Source organism: Pelophylax lessonae (genome assembly GCF_965119305.1).
Source record: "Pelophylax lessonae genome assembly, chromosome: 10".
Classification (NCBI taxonomy): domain Eukaryota; kingdom Metazoa; phylum Chordata; class Amphibia; order Anura; family Ranidae; genus Pelophylax; species Pelophylax lessonae.
Window position 1 is genome coordinate 69,192,423 of NC_138777.1, and position 16,841 is coordinate 69,209,263.

The 16,841-nt window shown below is 43.3% G+C and overlaps 1 protein-coding gene across 1 annotated transcript in view; it reads left to right on the plus strand.

The window, feature by feature from the left end:
• MRPL21 (mitochondrial ribosomal protein L21) overlaps window positions 1-16,841 on the plus strand; it is a 29,350-nt gene that overhangs the window by 3,486 nt on the left and 9,023 nt on the right. The window contains exons 2-4 of the mRNA XM_082270597.1: window positions 5,350-5,410; window positions 12,586-12,671; window positions 14,834-14,997. Coding sequence (XP_082126723.1) covers window positions 5,350-5,410; window positions 12,586-12,671; window positions 14,834-14,997 — 311 coding nt within the window. The remainder of the gene's footprint in view (window positions 1-5,349; window positions 5,411-12,585; window positions 12,672-14,833; window positions 14,998-16,841) is intronic.

The window sequence follows — 16,841 nt, forward strand, 5'->3', positions numbered from 1 at the left end:
TATATATATATATATATATATATATAATCAGCTTTTAACATGTATGTGAGAAATGTCAGAATTGGCCTGGGAAGAAAGGGGTTAAGAGGACACATCACTAGCTACAAAGGGAACACTACAAACATGCAAACTATCCCACATCCTTTATTCTTTAACTTCAACTCACTGTTCACACTTAGTAAGCTGTAGATTTAGATAATATTAGCAGGGGTTCCCTTATCTAAAAAATAAGTTTGAGAATGGCTGCTATAGACAGTCACTTCAAGTGGTTGTAAACCCCCGATATGAAATGTGAACAAAGCATATATCTCTATAGTGTGTACTTGTCTCAATTAAGAGCACTAAGTGTCATTTCTGTCTTCCTCTATCTGCATGAATCACCTCTGAGAAGTTTACCTGACACCAAGAGAAAAATGGTGACAAGGGAGGGAACTCCAGCACACAGCCTGTGATTGACAGCCTCAGCACTGTTGCTGCGTGAAGGGGGTGTGTCCCTTCCCTCCAATCAGCTCTTCTCACTGAGCTTTGCAGAGCATGGCTTCAGTTTTCTGCCCTCTTTCATGGTTGAAGGTCCACTTTAACCTGGGATACTCGTAGTAAAAATAAGAAGGCGATATTTGTAGAGGTTTAGGATTGATAACATTTAGAATGACATTGTGGTTGATGCTGTACAAGAAACACAAATGTCATATTGATGTTCAAATGTAGGTAGTGGACCTTAATTACGAAGAGCGTTTAGAAGTGCTTGATTTATTCTCCCTGGAGAAGAGACGCCTGAGAGGGGACATGATAGCAATTTACAAATACCTCAACGGTGATCTCAGCATAAAAAAAAAAAAACTATTCTGTCGCAAGGAATACATGAGGACACGAGGCCATACAATGCGATTAGAGGAGAAGTGCTTTAACCTCAGGCAACGTGGGGGGTTCTTTACAGTAAGGGCTACAAGACTGTGGAATTCTCTACCGCAAACGGTGGTAACTGCGGGAAGTATGGCTACTTTAAGACTCTTGAAAGTACATCTCAAGGATAAAAACATTCAGGGTTATGGGAAATGATTCACACCTACACAGGTTGATCTGGATGGACTATTGTCTTTATTCAACCTCACCTACTATGTAACTAGTGGGACTTGGGGATCGTTGTGAAGAGAGATTTTGTTTCAGTTGCTTCTTTTTTTTTTTTTTTTCTGTCCAGGAGCTGCTTAGTGATGAAGCAGACAGGAGGAGAGTAGAATATTGTGAGTGATTCTCACAACAGCAAGATTAAAGTGGTATTAAAGGTTCGGGTTTAAAAAAAAAAAAAGTCATACTTACTTGCTCTGTGCAGTGCACAGAGCAGCTACGATCTTCTTCTCAGGTCCACCGCTGACGCTCCTGGCTCCTCCCTCTTGACCAGTACTCCCAAATTGGTTTGTGCTTGCCCCTGAGTCCTGCTCCATGCGTCCTTAGGACACACACAGCCACAGCTCGGCCCTGCCCCTGCTCTCCCCTCATTGGCTCACTGGCTGTGATTGACAGCAGTGGGAACCAGTGGCTCCTGCTGCTGTCAGCCAGTGAGGAGAGGGAGTCCCGGGACAGCCGAGGCTCTTGTGCACATCAAGGTTTTAGGTGAGTATTGGGGGGAGCTGCACACGTTTTTTTTTTTTTCACCTATAGAATGCCTTTACAACCACTTTAAAGTGGAGTTCCACCCAAAAGAGTCATATGTGCTCCTGACCCCCTGAGATGCCACATTTGGCATGTCATTTTTTTGGGGGTGGTAGGGGGGGAGCGGGTACCTAGATTTGACAGGTAGTAAAACAAGATAACGCAGCGCTTGCAAAAAGACATGACTATCCAAACATGTGGTAAATTAACCACTTGCCGACCGCCGCACGACTATCTACGTCGGCGGTCAGCCCCTCACAGGCAAAGTGATGTAGGGCTACGTCGCTTGCTTGTGAGGGTCTAGGGAGCGAGCGCCCCCGGCGGCGCGCTCCCACGTGGTCACGGACCCCCCCCCCCGCGCGTGTGACTGGCGGACCCGATGTCCGTCGGCCACTCTGCGATCGGCGGGGGAGAGGGAGAAAGTCAGGCAGCTTGTGTAAACAAGCCACCTGTCATTCTCCTCGGTGTAAAAACACTGATCACATGGATCTACTATGTAGATCCCTTGATCAGTGTCCTTACAGCTCAAGCCACAGCCAATCACAGTAGAAAGCACGCCCCTAGGGACACACACAGCCCCTCCCTCTCAAATAAAGTTAACCCCTTCACTACCAGTGTATTTTTACAGTAACAGTGCATATGTATAGCACTGATTACTGCAGTAATGTCACTGGTAACCCCAAAAGTGTCAAAAATGTCAGTCAAGGGTCCGATCTGTCCGCCGCAATGTCGCAGTACCGCAAAAAAAATCGCAGATCGCCGCCATTACGCGTTAAAAAAAAAAAACAACAAAAATGACAAAAATCTTTCCCTTTGTTAGTAAACAATATAACTTTTACGCGATAACTTTTACGCAAACCAATCAAAATACGCTTTTTGCGATTTTCTTTTTACCAAACATATGTAGCATAAAACAAATTGGCCGAAAATGTTAAAAAATTTTGATTTTTACATTTTTTTGGGGGGGAATTTCATATAAAAAAAAGTGAAAAATATTGCTATTTTTGCAAAATGTACGCTCTTTTTTTGTTTATAGCGCATGATCAAAAAATCGCACAGGTGATCAAATACCACCAAAAGAAAGCTCTGTTTGTGGGAAAAAAAGGACGCCAAATTCGTTTAGGTACAGCGTCGCACGACCGCGCAATTGTCCGTTAAAGTCACGCAGTGCCGAATCGCAAAATACCCCCTGGTCAGGAAGGGGGTAAAATCTTCCGGGGCTTAAGTGGTTAAAAAGGTGCAAAATATTTCATGTATAAAATACAATATTTGATCACAGATATAATAACTAATAATAATGTCCAATGAATTTAAAAAGTCCGCAAATAAAATTCTCAGTGTAATATAACTATAATTATCAAAGTGCAATAAGGTGCTCCAGTGCAAAATATAAAGGTGCTGAAAGATGATCACTCGTGCCCTTGTGCCAGGTGACTTGAACCCCTTCAGGAACCCTACTCACCAGAATGGATGGACCCTTGTTAGGGGTCAAAGGCGCTTGTATATAAGTAGGGTCATCTAATCTGTATTTATAGTTGGTGAAGTAAATGGCATGCCAGACCTTCTCCTTGATAGGATGAGCTGTATGGTATCCTTTCAAATTTGGTGGCCCTGGATGGCTCCAACGAAATAACACCAAATGCCAGAATAGTGAAGCCCGTTTAAAAGATTTTTATTATTAATATATAGGCAGAGATATACTCATATATATATATTATAGTTATATTGCACTGCAGTGCACTGAAAATTTTATTTGCGGACTTTTTAATTCATTAGACATTATTATTAGTTATTATATCTGTGATCACATATTGTATTTTATACATGAAATATTTTGCACCTTTTTAATTTGCCACATGTTTGGATAGTCATGTCTTTTTGCAAGCGCTGCATTATCTTGTTTTACTATTTCTTCCAAGTTTTTACTTGGTGAGCAGCAGCTGCAACATGTGTTTATGTGTTTAAATGAGTTTCTATTGTTTTGAAAGTGTGTTTAAAGACCTTAAAATGCTTTTACACGTACAGTGACAGTAAAAAAAAAACATGCCTACAATGCATTTTAATAGGGTTTTTCTATTTCGCGGAATTTCACTTTTCACGGCTGGGTCCGGAACGTAACCCCCGCAATGGAGGGGGGTTTACTGTATATAGATTTGACCCGCTCCCACTTCCGCTAGGCGGCCTGAGCCGAAGTTCTCCTATCCCCCTCAGTCTCTGCAATCTTCTGGGACATGTCACAGGTCCCAGAAGATAACCGGCCATTCACGATGTGCTGCTCACGCATGCACGGTGCGCACCTGGCTGGGAAGCAGCAAGCTGTCACAGCCGGGTGCCCACACTAGTGATGCCGCCGCCAGGGAGAGCCGAGGGAGAGAAGTGAGGCTTCGAGTGGCCGCATTGTGGGATTGTGGGACAGGTGAGTGTGTGTTTATTAAAAGTCAGCAGATACACTTTTTGTATCTGCTGGCTTTTAATAAACACAAAAACGTCTGGAACTCCGCTTTAAGTGCCGGTTCACATTTGTGCGATGCGGGAACGCTGCGAATATGCATCGTGATCCCGCATCGCATCCGCACCCTGGCAGTTCACACTGCCATATGCGATACGCAGGGGGTTTCAATTAAAAGTTAAAGACACCCCCAGTTGTGATCGCAAATCGCAGGGCGATCTGCAAGTTTGCACAGAATCGGATCGCACTAGTGTGAACCACTATGCGATCCGCTTCTGCTGCATATAAAAAAAAGCCTCATGTGCGAGTTTAGTGCGGATGCGGTGCAAATTCAGCCATACAAAGTGTATGGCTGAAATTCGCACAGCACATGAGATCGCATGTAATTTAGGAGAAGTGTGCTCCGAATTACATGCGATCTCTGCAATCCCACAAATGTGAACCGGGGCTAATGGTGTGTTACAATGGTGAAGCTTTGTTTCATCCCAACGGTAGTGCCAACTGGCACAATGCACTTTACTGGTCTGAAAGCAACCCTTGGGATTGCTGAAGGCCATATTCAACCTGATCCTGGAATTTTGGTTTGATTGGGGATCTTTGGTGACACGTTATTAGGCCATATGTTTTTGATAGTAATGTAAGCGGAAACTTTCCTCTGTACATTGGTCTTTTCTTGTCTCTCAATTAGATGATACTTCTTTGTTGGAACAACGTAAAATAAATGCTTTCAGTAAATGGTGCCCCACTACAATTTGCTGATGCTGTTAGAAATGTTTTAAATCAAAGATTTTCATGTAAGTGGATTGGAAGTCTGAGGTCGAGTGATGCAGAACTAAGATGATGATGATTAGGGGGTAACTTCTCTGTACACAGCACAATGCAGAAAACGTTTTTTTACCTTAATTTTTTTTTATTTTTTTTTTTTCCAAAATTGCTTTGAATTTTTTTGGATTTGTGCTGGGTGTGCTGACTCATAAATACCCTCTTTACAGGGCAATACTGTACTTTGCAGATGTGATTTTAACATAATTTTGCTGAAGATAATTATGAGAAATGATTGTTCTAATTTAGACCTTTACACAACACGGTTTTAGGAATGGTGATGTAATGAGAGCAGTACTGTATATCTTATGGGTAGCATATGGTTCCATTTGCTTGAATGAATAATGAATTGGATTTTAATCGTTATATAAGCTAACGTCACATTATCACTTTCCTGCTAATTACGGATTTCTCCTTTTTCATTTCAGTCACGTTGCTCCGGCCATCTCTTAGATATCTCTGCTCAGAAAGCTCTTCTCTGCAGCCTAGGTAAATGTCACATCTTATTCCCTCAGGATTAAAATATTACATTTCATATAAGCATTGTTTGCCGCTGATAATTGTAATAGACTGGATGTATATAATAAACTCCATTTAGAATTGAAGATGTAGCTGTGAAATGCATACAGTTCATACAGCCTGCCTCTTCCTTCTGTTTTTTATTCGGGCTGTGACCATAAAATCATTTTGTTGCAGTGTTTTGGGAAGTCCATTGTTTAAGGTACATTCACATGGGCAGTTGCCGATGCAAATCAGTGGATTCTTGCTGGCAGAGCTAATGGATATCCGTATAGTTGCAGCGCCATTCCAGGAACAATATTGAATTGTTCAGAGAGCTCTTCAGCCATTCATAGGAAGCTTTGTATTTTTTGAAATCCCCTGATTGGTTGTAGTGGAGAGTCGGGTGGATAACGTCACCATCTCCACCTCAGCCAATCAGAGGAAACCTTATATTGAGTCTTAGAATACAAAGCTTCCTACGAACGGCTGAACAGTGCTCAGTTCGACTCAATTTTGTTCTGGGTAACGGGACGGGAGGTACTTGTCCCACTGACAGAATGCAGTACTGTATACCCACTTCAAGACCCCCTAATGTACATTTACGTTATGGGTTTGAAGTGGTTTATCGGGGGTTATGGCTGAAGCTATGAGCCATAACCCCAGTATTTATTTTTCCAGCCAGCGATTCTTTTTCAGATAAAATTCATACAAATGATTGGTTAGCTGCTGGATCGCTTTTAGAAGCAGCAGAAGGGGTCGTCTGCTCTGAGTTTTTTTTTTTTTTTGGGGGGGGGGCTTACCAATCTCACCGGCGAGCCTGGGAAACGATCAGGAGGTTTGTGCCTCTGGACACAAAGGTGAGGAGAGACCAGATCGTCTCGGATCACCTCTATGATCTAGGAAGACCAGAACAAAGTCATGATATCACTTCCGGTCTAGGGCAGATGTAAACAGATGTTTTATTTTTTAACCACTTACGGACCGGACCGCCCACCGTGTATTTATGTTGGTACTTTGATGTTAAATACCGAGGTTCGCTGCAGGAGCACTGTTATGGGGGGTGGGAGAGGTCCCCAACCGCCCATTAAAACAAACAGATACCGTAAAGCTAGAATTAGGCTTTAGGCTCCATTCACACTTGTGCATCTTGTCATGCAACTTTGGACATCAAAGTCCCTAACAAATTCCCAGTCAGTCTATGTAATATTATGAACCTCCCCTCATGAATTGTGATAGTGCAGCCTTACTCCTCTGGCATTACTTGATTTTTTAATTATATGCTTTCCCTTTATGTGAAAACATGTTACTATAAAAAAGTTGAACATATTACTTTTATGTGCTGTTTTGGATTGAAAAGAATGTTTCAATAAACGACTACACTCAAATCCTATTAACTACTTGCCGCGACCACCCCACGCAGATATACTGCGGCAGGGCGGCTCGGCTGCGCAAAATCACGTATATCTACGTGATTATGTGCACGCGGTCTCAGTGGCAGGCTTAGGCTTAGGCTGATTAGACATAGCGGAAGGCAGCCTGCGGGAGGAGAAGCAGCGATCGCCGCCGGCCTCCCAGGATCGTCAGAGAAACTGACAGAAGACCCGCCTTATGTAAACAAAGCAGATGAGTCTTCCTTCACACAGGCAGGGAGAGATGAGGAGTTTTAGCTAAGCTGAAACCCTGACCTCTCTGTGCCTGTCAGAGTCCCCCCCCCCCCCCCCCCCACAGTCAGTAAGCACAGTTAGGCATACATTAACCCCTTTGATCACCCCCAGTGTTAACCCGTTCCCTGTCAGTGTCATTTATACAGTAACAGTGCATATTATTTAGCACTGATTACTGTATCAATGTCACTGGTTTCCAAAAAGTGTCAAATGTCAGGGGTCCAATCTGTCCGCCGCAGTCCCGCTAAAAATCGCTGATCGCCGCCATTACTAATAAAAATAAAAAGTCCAAAAAGCTATCCCGTAGATTGTATATGCTATAACTTTTGCGCAAACCAATTAAAATACACTTTTTGGGATTTTGTTTACCAAAAATATGTAGCAGACTACAAATTGGCCTAAACTGATAAAAAAATGTGACTTTTTAAATTTTTTTATTGGGAATGTTATATAGCAGAAAGTAAAAAAATATTGTTTTTTCAAAATTGTCGCTCTTTTTTTTGTTTATAGCACAAAATCTAAAAACCGCAGAGGTGATCAAATACCACCAAAAGAAATCTCTGGACATGGCCTAGTCTGACTGATTGATGCTGGTCATGGCTAGGCCCCTTACTTTACTTTTCCTTTAACTGTGACAGAGTCCTGTTAGCTTCCTAAGGTACTCCTTTTCTGAGGTAGCTATACTTTAGTAGACTGTACTGCTGAGTAACTTCAGGTTAGGAGTAACTTTGAGGTAAGTGGAGATAACTTGCTGCTGGGTCAGTATGTCCGCCGGCCCATGAGAGGAACAAACCAGACCAGCCAAAAATGTTGGCAACGCATCAAAGACCATGTCACAGATATCCAAAGCGGCATAGTGGAAAAACTATTGATTTGGTCTTTAGGGGTTCTGAGGAAGCTGTTTGGCCACAAAACCTTTAGACCAGGCATGTCCAACCTGCGGCCCGAGGGCCGCATGCGGCCCGGAACCTCAGGCAATGCGGCCCACTGCCCCCTGACAATTTTTGCTGGGGAGGAAGGAAGTCAGGTCGGTGGCACGGCCACAGCAGCTTCCAACTAACAGTTGGCAGAGGCTGCCTCAGAGGAGAGGGGAGCATGTGCAGTGTTTCTGACTCCTACCACCATGACCACTTGAAATCACTGAAGTGGTCATGGTGGTTAGAGTGTTCCTTTATTATCATTTAGAAGAAGTAAACCTCTGTATACTGATTCAATTTCATTTGATCATCCTCTAGTTGTGTTAAATTAGTGCGGGGGCCGCGGTGGCGTGGGAAGGGCGCGTCGGCATTTTTTTACTTGTATACCTTAACTATAGTATATACTTTATATGCGGCCCGAGAAAATTTCTCTACACTCAATGTGGCCCAGAGAAGCGAAAAAGGTTGGACACCTATGGTTTAGACCCTCTATCTCAAGGACATACATCGAAAGTGTAATGATTTACTATAACACAAGCTTTTATGATGTCTTAAAAATGTCTTTTAATTGATTGTGAATAAAATTTGTCATTTTTTCACTAATTGGATATTGATATTGCTAAAGATATATTTAAAGTCCCACTATATTTTGCTCTTTCATTATAAATCCATGGGACATGGTCGTCAAGGAAGTCCAGACTTCCCATTAGGACTGGGCGATAAAACGATACCGATAGGTATCGCGATAGTCCCGTGCTCGATAGCAATAAAAGGCTTTGAACGATAAAACGAAAAGTCCGCTCCGACGGGTTTAAACTTTAAAAATGGCGCCGCCCGTCGCATACATGTCACCGCGCACGCGCCGCCGCCGCTCGGGAGAGGCCGGGAATAGCCGAAATTACACGAGCGGTGGCGGCGCGTGCGCAATGATGTGTAGGCGCCGGGCGGCGCCATTTTTAAAATGAAGGCGCCTCTGGAACAGGTAAGTGAAACAGCTTCACTACCTGCCATTATGCAGGGCTGCGGGCACACTACAAGGGATGCAGTGCTGCGGGCATGGTCTACCTGTACCATGCCCACAGCACTGCATCTCCTGTAGTATGCCCACAACCCCGGATCCTCTTGTACCATGCCAGTACCCTGCATTCTCCTGCACCATGCCAGTGCCCTGCATTCTCCTGCACCATGCCAGTGCCCTGCATTCTCCTGCACCATGCCAGTACCCTGCATTCTCCTGCACCATGCCAGTACCCTGCATTCTCCTGCACCATGCCAGTGCCCTGCATTCTCCTGCACCATGCCAGTGCCCTGCATTCTCCTGCACCATGCCAGTACCCTGCATTCTCCTGCACCATGCCAGTGCCCTGCATTCTCCTGCATCATGCCAGTGCCCTGCATTCTCCTGCATCATGCCAGTACCTTGCATTCTCCTGCATCATGTCAGTACCCTGCATTCTCCTGCATCATGTCAGTACCCTGCATTCTCCTGCACCATGCCAGTCACCCTGCATTCTCCTGTACCATGCCCGCCGCCCTGCATTCTCACCCTAGGGTCCTTATTTTAAATGGGTAATAAAAAATATCAATAATTATCGATATCGACCGATATGAAACACTGATATCATGAAACAGTTTTCAGCCATATCGCCCAAGCCCTACTTCCCATAGACATTCTCCAAGTATGTGTTTTCTCCTATTGTGAGTGGCTCCTGAGTTTATGAGCTTTTCCTGGGAAAAATACATTTATGCTAAAGTAGTGTTGGTGGTCTATTTTTGATGGAATTTTCTAGTAAACATTTTTATTGAATTATAGTTTTCTGTTTAAAACCACAGTTCTTGATCTCAGGACAGCCAACCAAGAACAGATTAAGGGATTTTTGTTCCCACTGGAAAATGTCTTTAACTATTTGAAGACCTGCTGTGTTATACACATGTTCTGGGGGATGTTACTTTACAGAACTACAGGGCCCACTAACAGGCCAGATTTGCAAGATAACTGAAAAAAATCCCAGGTGATATAATTTGCTGCTCTGTGATTGCAGTACTCTAGTCTGCATCTCCCCAAGGTAATACTTAAAATCTGGCCTGTTAGTGGGCCCTGAGGACCGGAGTTGAGGACCACTGTTCTAAACTATCACTAGAATACATTTTCTGCAGGGGCAATGTTTTATTCAAGTCATTTAGGTATGTTGGGTCATAAGTGTGAGAAGTCCAATGCTAGATTTTACTATACAGTGGGTACGGAAAGTATTCAGACCCCCTTAAATTTTTCACTCTTTGTTATATTGCAGCCATTTGCTAAAATCATTTAAGTTCATTCTTCTTCCTCATGAATGTACACATAGCACCCCATACTGACAGAAAAACACAGAATTGTTGACATTGTTGCAGATTTATTAAAAAAGAAAAACTGAAATATCACATGGTCCTAAGTATTCAGACCCTTTGCTCAGTATTTAGTAGAAGCCCCCTTTTGATCTAATACAGCCAGGAGTCTTTTTGGTAAAGATGCAACAAGTCTTTCACACCTGGATTTGGGGATCCTCTGCCATTCCTCCTTGCAGATCCTCTCCAGTTCTGTCAGGTTGGATGGTAAACGTTGGTGGACAGCCATTTTTAGGTCTCTCCAGAGATGCTCAATTGGGTTTAAGTCAGGGCTCTGGGTGGGCCATTCAAGAACAGTCACGGAGTTGTTGTGAAGCCACTCCTTCGTTATTTTAGCTGTGTGCTTAGGGTCATTGTCTTGTTGGAAGGTAAACCTTCGGCCCAGTCTGAGGTCCAGAGCACTCTGGAGAAGGTTTTTGTCCAGGATATCCCTGTACTTGGCCGCATTCATCTTTCCCTCGATTGCAACCAGTCGTCCTGTCCCTGCAGCTGAAAAACACCCCCACAGCATGATGCTGCCACCACCATGCTTCACTGTTGAGACTGTATTGGACAGGTGATGAGCAGTGCCTGGTTTTCTCCACACATACCGCTTAGAATTAAGGCCAAAAAGTTCTATTTTGGTCTCATCAGACCAGAGAATCTTATTTCTCACCATCTTGGAGTCCTTCAGGTGTTTTTTTAGCAAACTCCATGCGGGCTTTCATGTGTCTTACACTGAGGAGAGGCTTCCGTCGGGCCACTCTGCCATAAAGCCCCGACTGGTGGAGGGCTGCAGTGATGGTTGACTTTCTACAACTTTCTCCCATCTCCTGACTGCATCTCTGGAGCTCAGCCACGGTGATCTTTGGGTTCTTCTTTACCTCTCTCACCAAGGCTCTTCTCCCCCGATAGCTCAGTTTGGCCGGACGGCCAGCTCTAGGAAGGGTTCTGGTCGTCCCAAACATCTTCCATTTGAGGATTATGGAGGCCACTGTGCTCTTAGGAACCTTAAGTGCAGCAGAAATCTTTTTGTAACCTTGGCCAGATCTGTGCCTTGCCACAATTCTGTCTCTGAGCTCTTCAGGCAGTTCCTTTGACCTCATGATTCTCATTTGCTCTGACATGCATTGTGATCTGGAAGGTCTTATATAGACAGGTGTGTGGCTTTCCTAATCAAGTCCAATCAGTATAATCAAACACAGCTGGACTCAAATGAAGGTGTAGAACCATCTCAAGGATGATCAGAAGAAATGGAAAGCACCTGAGTTAAATATATGAGTGTCACAGCAAAGGGTCTGAATACTTAGGACCATGTGATATTTCAGTTTTTCTTTTTTAATAAATCTGCAACAATGTCAACAATTCTGTGTTTTTCTGTCAGTATGGGGTGCTATGTGTACATTCATGAGGAAGAAGAATGAACTTAAATGATTTTAGCAAATGGCTGCAATATAACAAAGAGTGAAAAATTTAAGGGGGTCTGAATACTTTCCGTACCCACTGTATGTGCTGTATTGAAGTGAGCAAGCCACCGTCAGTGCCTGCTAGGGAGTTTGTTCAGCCTAATGCACTTGGGGGTGGATGCATGCATATGCCCTTTGGTTTGCATTCTGACAAAAAGAAATGTATCAAACCCTTATTTTTCTTTTTTACATTGAAAGTTAATTAAAGTCCATTCAAAGGAAACGGATTGATTAATGCCTCTTTCACACGGGGCGGATCGCTTTTCACAGACTCTGCTTGCTCAGCGGGGATCGCTCCGTTGATCCCCACTGAGCAGGCAGATGACAGGCCTGTCTCCGCTCACTGTGCAGAGATGGACCTGTCAGAGTCCCGCTTTCCTCTATGGGGAGATCGGATGAAAATGTACAACCTGTCCGTTTTCATCCAATCCGAGCTGCTGGATGGATAGCGAACGTATCGCCGTCCATCTGCTTTCAGTGTATCTTTTCAGATCGGATGCCAGGCGGGTGTCAGTGGATGTCCACTGACATTCGCCTCCCCATAGAGTAGAATGGGTGGCCCGATCAAGTCCACCTGAAAAACGGACAGGAGGACCTGATCGGTCCAATCATGTGAAAGGGGCCTAACGCAGTGCACCTCAATGAATGAAATTGCTTGTATTGTAGTAAATGGGCCATCAAGTACTATTTTGCTATCTCATGTGATTGTTGATTCTGATTTTGAAATAATTCAGTGTGATTCTGCCTTTCAGCTATGTACCTAAAACTTCCTTATCTGAACCACCTTGGCCAAAGATCGAACTACCAGATCCCATTGAAGAGACAGAACATCATAGAGGTTAGAACACAATGTTTTCATATTATGATGCTGTCATTTTTTAATGTCATTTAAGTGTGTGTGATAATGAAATGGTGATTTCCATGGCAAACTGGGGAGAGGAGACACCTCCACCCCTTCCTCTTATCAAGGAGGCTGTCTTTATTATGAGGAAGCAGTGCGCTGCCAGAAAAAGTCATCTGAGCCAACTGATTGCCCATTAGAATATTGTACCTGGGGCTGTCTGCAGACTTAAAGTGGTTGTAAACTCTGTTACACCACTTGTACCTACAATAATAAGGGTTACCTTACCTGTAGGTACTGTGAATATATCCTTTGAACTGTGAACTTGCACAATTTAGGAGATATTCAGAGTGCATGGTCCCCGAAAGCCTGGCTTACCGTGCCGTACCTTCAGAGCCTGTGCTGTAAACGGCAGCTCCTGTGTGCATGCGCAGGAGTGGCTTTATTGCGGCTCCAGCTACTCACAGCATTGGAGCCCACAAACCCAGGAGAATCACCGGGAAAGATGTCAGCCGTCTCAGCGGTGAGCTGGCGCCGCTGGAAGGGCTTCGTTCTAAGCTAAGTATTTCATAATGAGCTAGTATGCATCATTATGCCGTTGTATTACAGGTTTGTTTGTTTTTTTTTTTTTTTTTTTCTTCTAGGCTTTACAACCTCTTTAAAGGCTGGTAAACATGGGCCGAATATTGTTCGTTATTGTCCGGTTTAACAGAAACCCTCTGACATTCAGCCACAGCAGGCTGTCTGACAGAAGCCAGTCTAATGAATGGCTTTCTTTGAACATGCATGCTGGAAAACCAGCATCCGACCAGTGCTTGCAGCCAATGGCTGTGAGCGCTAATCAATGTGTTCTGGTTGGGGGGGCAGCCCCCCTGTCAGTCTCCCTGTCAGAACATAATAGCACAGCAGGGAGATTGCTGTACTAACATCAGTTGTGTTATTTATTTTTGCATTCAGCCTGCTGGGTTGAATGAAAAAAAATAATAACTCCACGTGTGTACCAGGCATCATCAGTCTCTTTGGATTGTCTTTCTGATTGAGTTCCTAGATCTGCACACCTACTGTGACCATTCTGAGGGATCTGTGACACTTCTTGTTGGGGTTTTATTCATTTCATGTAATTAGTGCAGTAGACGTTGATGAGACATCCCCAGGGGGGACAGGTGTTGAAATACCCAGGACATAAGAATCCAAAGACTGGATGAATTCACCAGACCTCACTTGTAGCTAAAATATCACTTTTGGGTCGATTCATCTTTTAGTGTTTGTTGTTTTTATGAAAAAAGGGCACTCAAAATTCCTGTACAGGCCTGCAAAAATATACCTGTAAAAGAAGACTGTAAATACTTACCTTTCCTTTTGTCTGCACCACCAAACACTTCCAGGAGTGTCAATCTTGTTTGGTCCCCCGCAGCTCCCATTGGTTTCTGCTGCACCACCAAACACTTCCAGGAGTGTCAATCTTGTTTGGTCCCCCGCCGCTCCCATTGGTTCCTGCTGCACCACCAAACACCTCCAGGAGTGTCAATCTTGTTTGGTCCCCCCCCGTAGCTCCCATTGGTTCCTGCTGCACCACCAAACACCTCTAGGAGTGTCAATCTTGTTTGGTCCCCCGCCGCTCCCATTGGTTCCTGCTGCACCACCAAACACCTCCAGGAGTGTCAATCTTGTTTGGTCCCCCGCAGCTCCCATTGATTCCTGCTGCACCACCAAACACCTCCAGGAGTGTCGATCTTGTTTGGTCCCCTGCAGCTCCCATTGGTTCCTGCTGCTGACCTTCAAGTCACTACAGGAGAGATTAGTGACATGGAGGTCAGCAGAAAGACCAGAAGAGCCAGTGAGAAAGCCAACCATCAAGGTTCTATCATGAGGGGATTCCTTTATTGTGCGTTGTACATTACCATTGCTCAGTGCCCTGCTATATTGTGCCTATCTTACAGCAACGTATAAACATATTTATTTGTGAGAATTGCCTTTGCTTGCTTCAGTATTTATTCACTGAAAAATATCTACTGAAGAAAACAGATGTTATAGTAACAATCCTGACTGTGTTTTTTTTGCATTTATCATGTCCAACGGCCTTTTATTTAAGATGTAAATAAATAGTTCTGTCTTTTTGTTTTATTCAGTTCTTTTTTTTTTCCTTCTTCTTTTTGTAGAGTTAGTTAAAAATGTAAACAACCTCATCGCCACAGGACAGTTTGGGCGTCTTTTTGCCATCATCCATTTTGCAAGTAAACAGTGGAAAGTCACTAATGAGGACCTTGTTTTAATTAATGGCTCAGTTGAAGCACAGTGTGGAGACAAAATCCGGTTAGAAAAGGTATTTTTCTTCCACTCCATTTTTTTTAAAGAGAATCCGAATTGATTGTTGATGTTAAACCATGTGCAGGGATATGTCTGAACATTGTTTTATTTGGAACAAGTTCTGAGGACTGTTGACTGTATGCTAACCACCCATCTATCTTGAACCATAAACCATGCATTTGGATCATATGTTAGCAGACTGGGTCATAGGAGGGTCAATATGTTTATTACAGTAGTTCTAAAGGCTAACTGTTTTTTTCCCCAAAGCAAAACTAAAGTTCCTCTGTTGTTTGCTGTGATCAGGTGGGTTTTTATTGCAGAAAAGACATGGAATGTCTCTTCTGCAATAAAGTGCACTTACCTGCCTGTTTGCAGAGTCCCCCAGCATGTACACAGCTGCATATGCACAGCTCAGTTTAACCACTTAAGCCCCGGAAGATTTTACCCCCTTCCTGACCAGGGCCTATTTTGCGATTCGGCACTGTGTGACTTTAACGGACGATTGCGCGGTCGTGCGACGCTGTACCTAAACTAATTTGACGTCCTTTTTTTCCCACAAACAGAGCTTTCTTTTGGTGGTATTTGATCAGCTGTGCGATCTTTTGATCATGCGCTATAAACAAAAAAAGAGCGTCAATTTTGCAAAAATAGCAATATTTTTCACATTTTTTTATATGAAATTCCCCCAAAAAAAATGTAAAAATCTAAATTTTTTAACATTTTCGGCCAATTTGTTTTATACTACATATGTTTGGTAAAAAAAATCGCAAAAAGCATATTTTGATTGGTTTGCGCAAAAGTTATCGCGTTTACTAACAAAGGGAAAGATTTTTGTCTTTTTTTTTTTTTTTTTTTTTTAACGCATAATGGCGGCGATCTGCGTTTTTTTTCATCATCAGAGTGAAAGCAATAATTCTAGTAAAAGACCTCTTCTGTAACTCTAAACTGGTAACTGTTCAACATTTTTAAAGCATCGCCTATGGAGACTTTTAAGTACCGTAGTTTGTTGCCATTCCATGAGTGTGTGCAATTTGAAACCGTAACATGTCAGGTATCTATTTACTCAGCGAGACATCATCTTTCACAATATACAAAAAAATTTGGGCTTACTTTACGGATTCGTTTTTTTATTTTTTTTTAATTCAGTTAAGTGTATTTTTTCCCCAAAAAAATGCATTTGAAAGACCGCTGCACAAATACCGTGTGACATAAAATATTGCAAGGACCACTATTTTATTCTCCAGAGTCTTTGCTAATAAAATATATGTTTGGGGGGTTCTAAGTAATTTTATAGCAAAAAATACTGATTTCAGCATGTGTCAGAAATAGGCTTGGTCCTTGGTGGTTAAAGAGGAGTTCCAGCTGTGGGAAAAAAAAAAAAATCAAAGTTAGTAGCTACAAATACTGTAGCTGCTGACTTTTAATATAAAGACACTTGCCTGTCCAGGGAGCCCACGATGTCAGCACCCCAGTCCTGCTGCTGCTGCCATTCACTGTAAGGAAAACCGGCAATAAAGCCTTTCAGCTTCACGGCCGGCTCCCTACTGCACATGCACGCTGCGCATTCTGATTGGCACAGCAGAGGAAGGAGAAGCTGAATGGAACTTCCAAAGGACGGCGCTGTCTCCCGGAATTGGGGAAGGGTACCTGTCAAAAACAGGGAGGAAGCAAATGAGCGGAAGTCCTGCTTTTGGGTGGAACTCCGCTTTGTTAGCTTTTACTGTTTCTCTTGATAAGGTTGACAGATGACCTACAGTAATACCTTGGTTTGCAAGTAACTTTGTTTACGAGCATTTTGAAAGACGAGCAAAATTTTTTTAAAAAATCTGTCTTGATATGCGAGTACCTTCTTGATATACG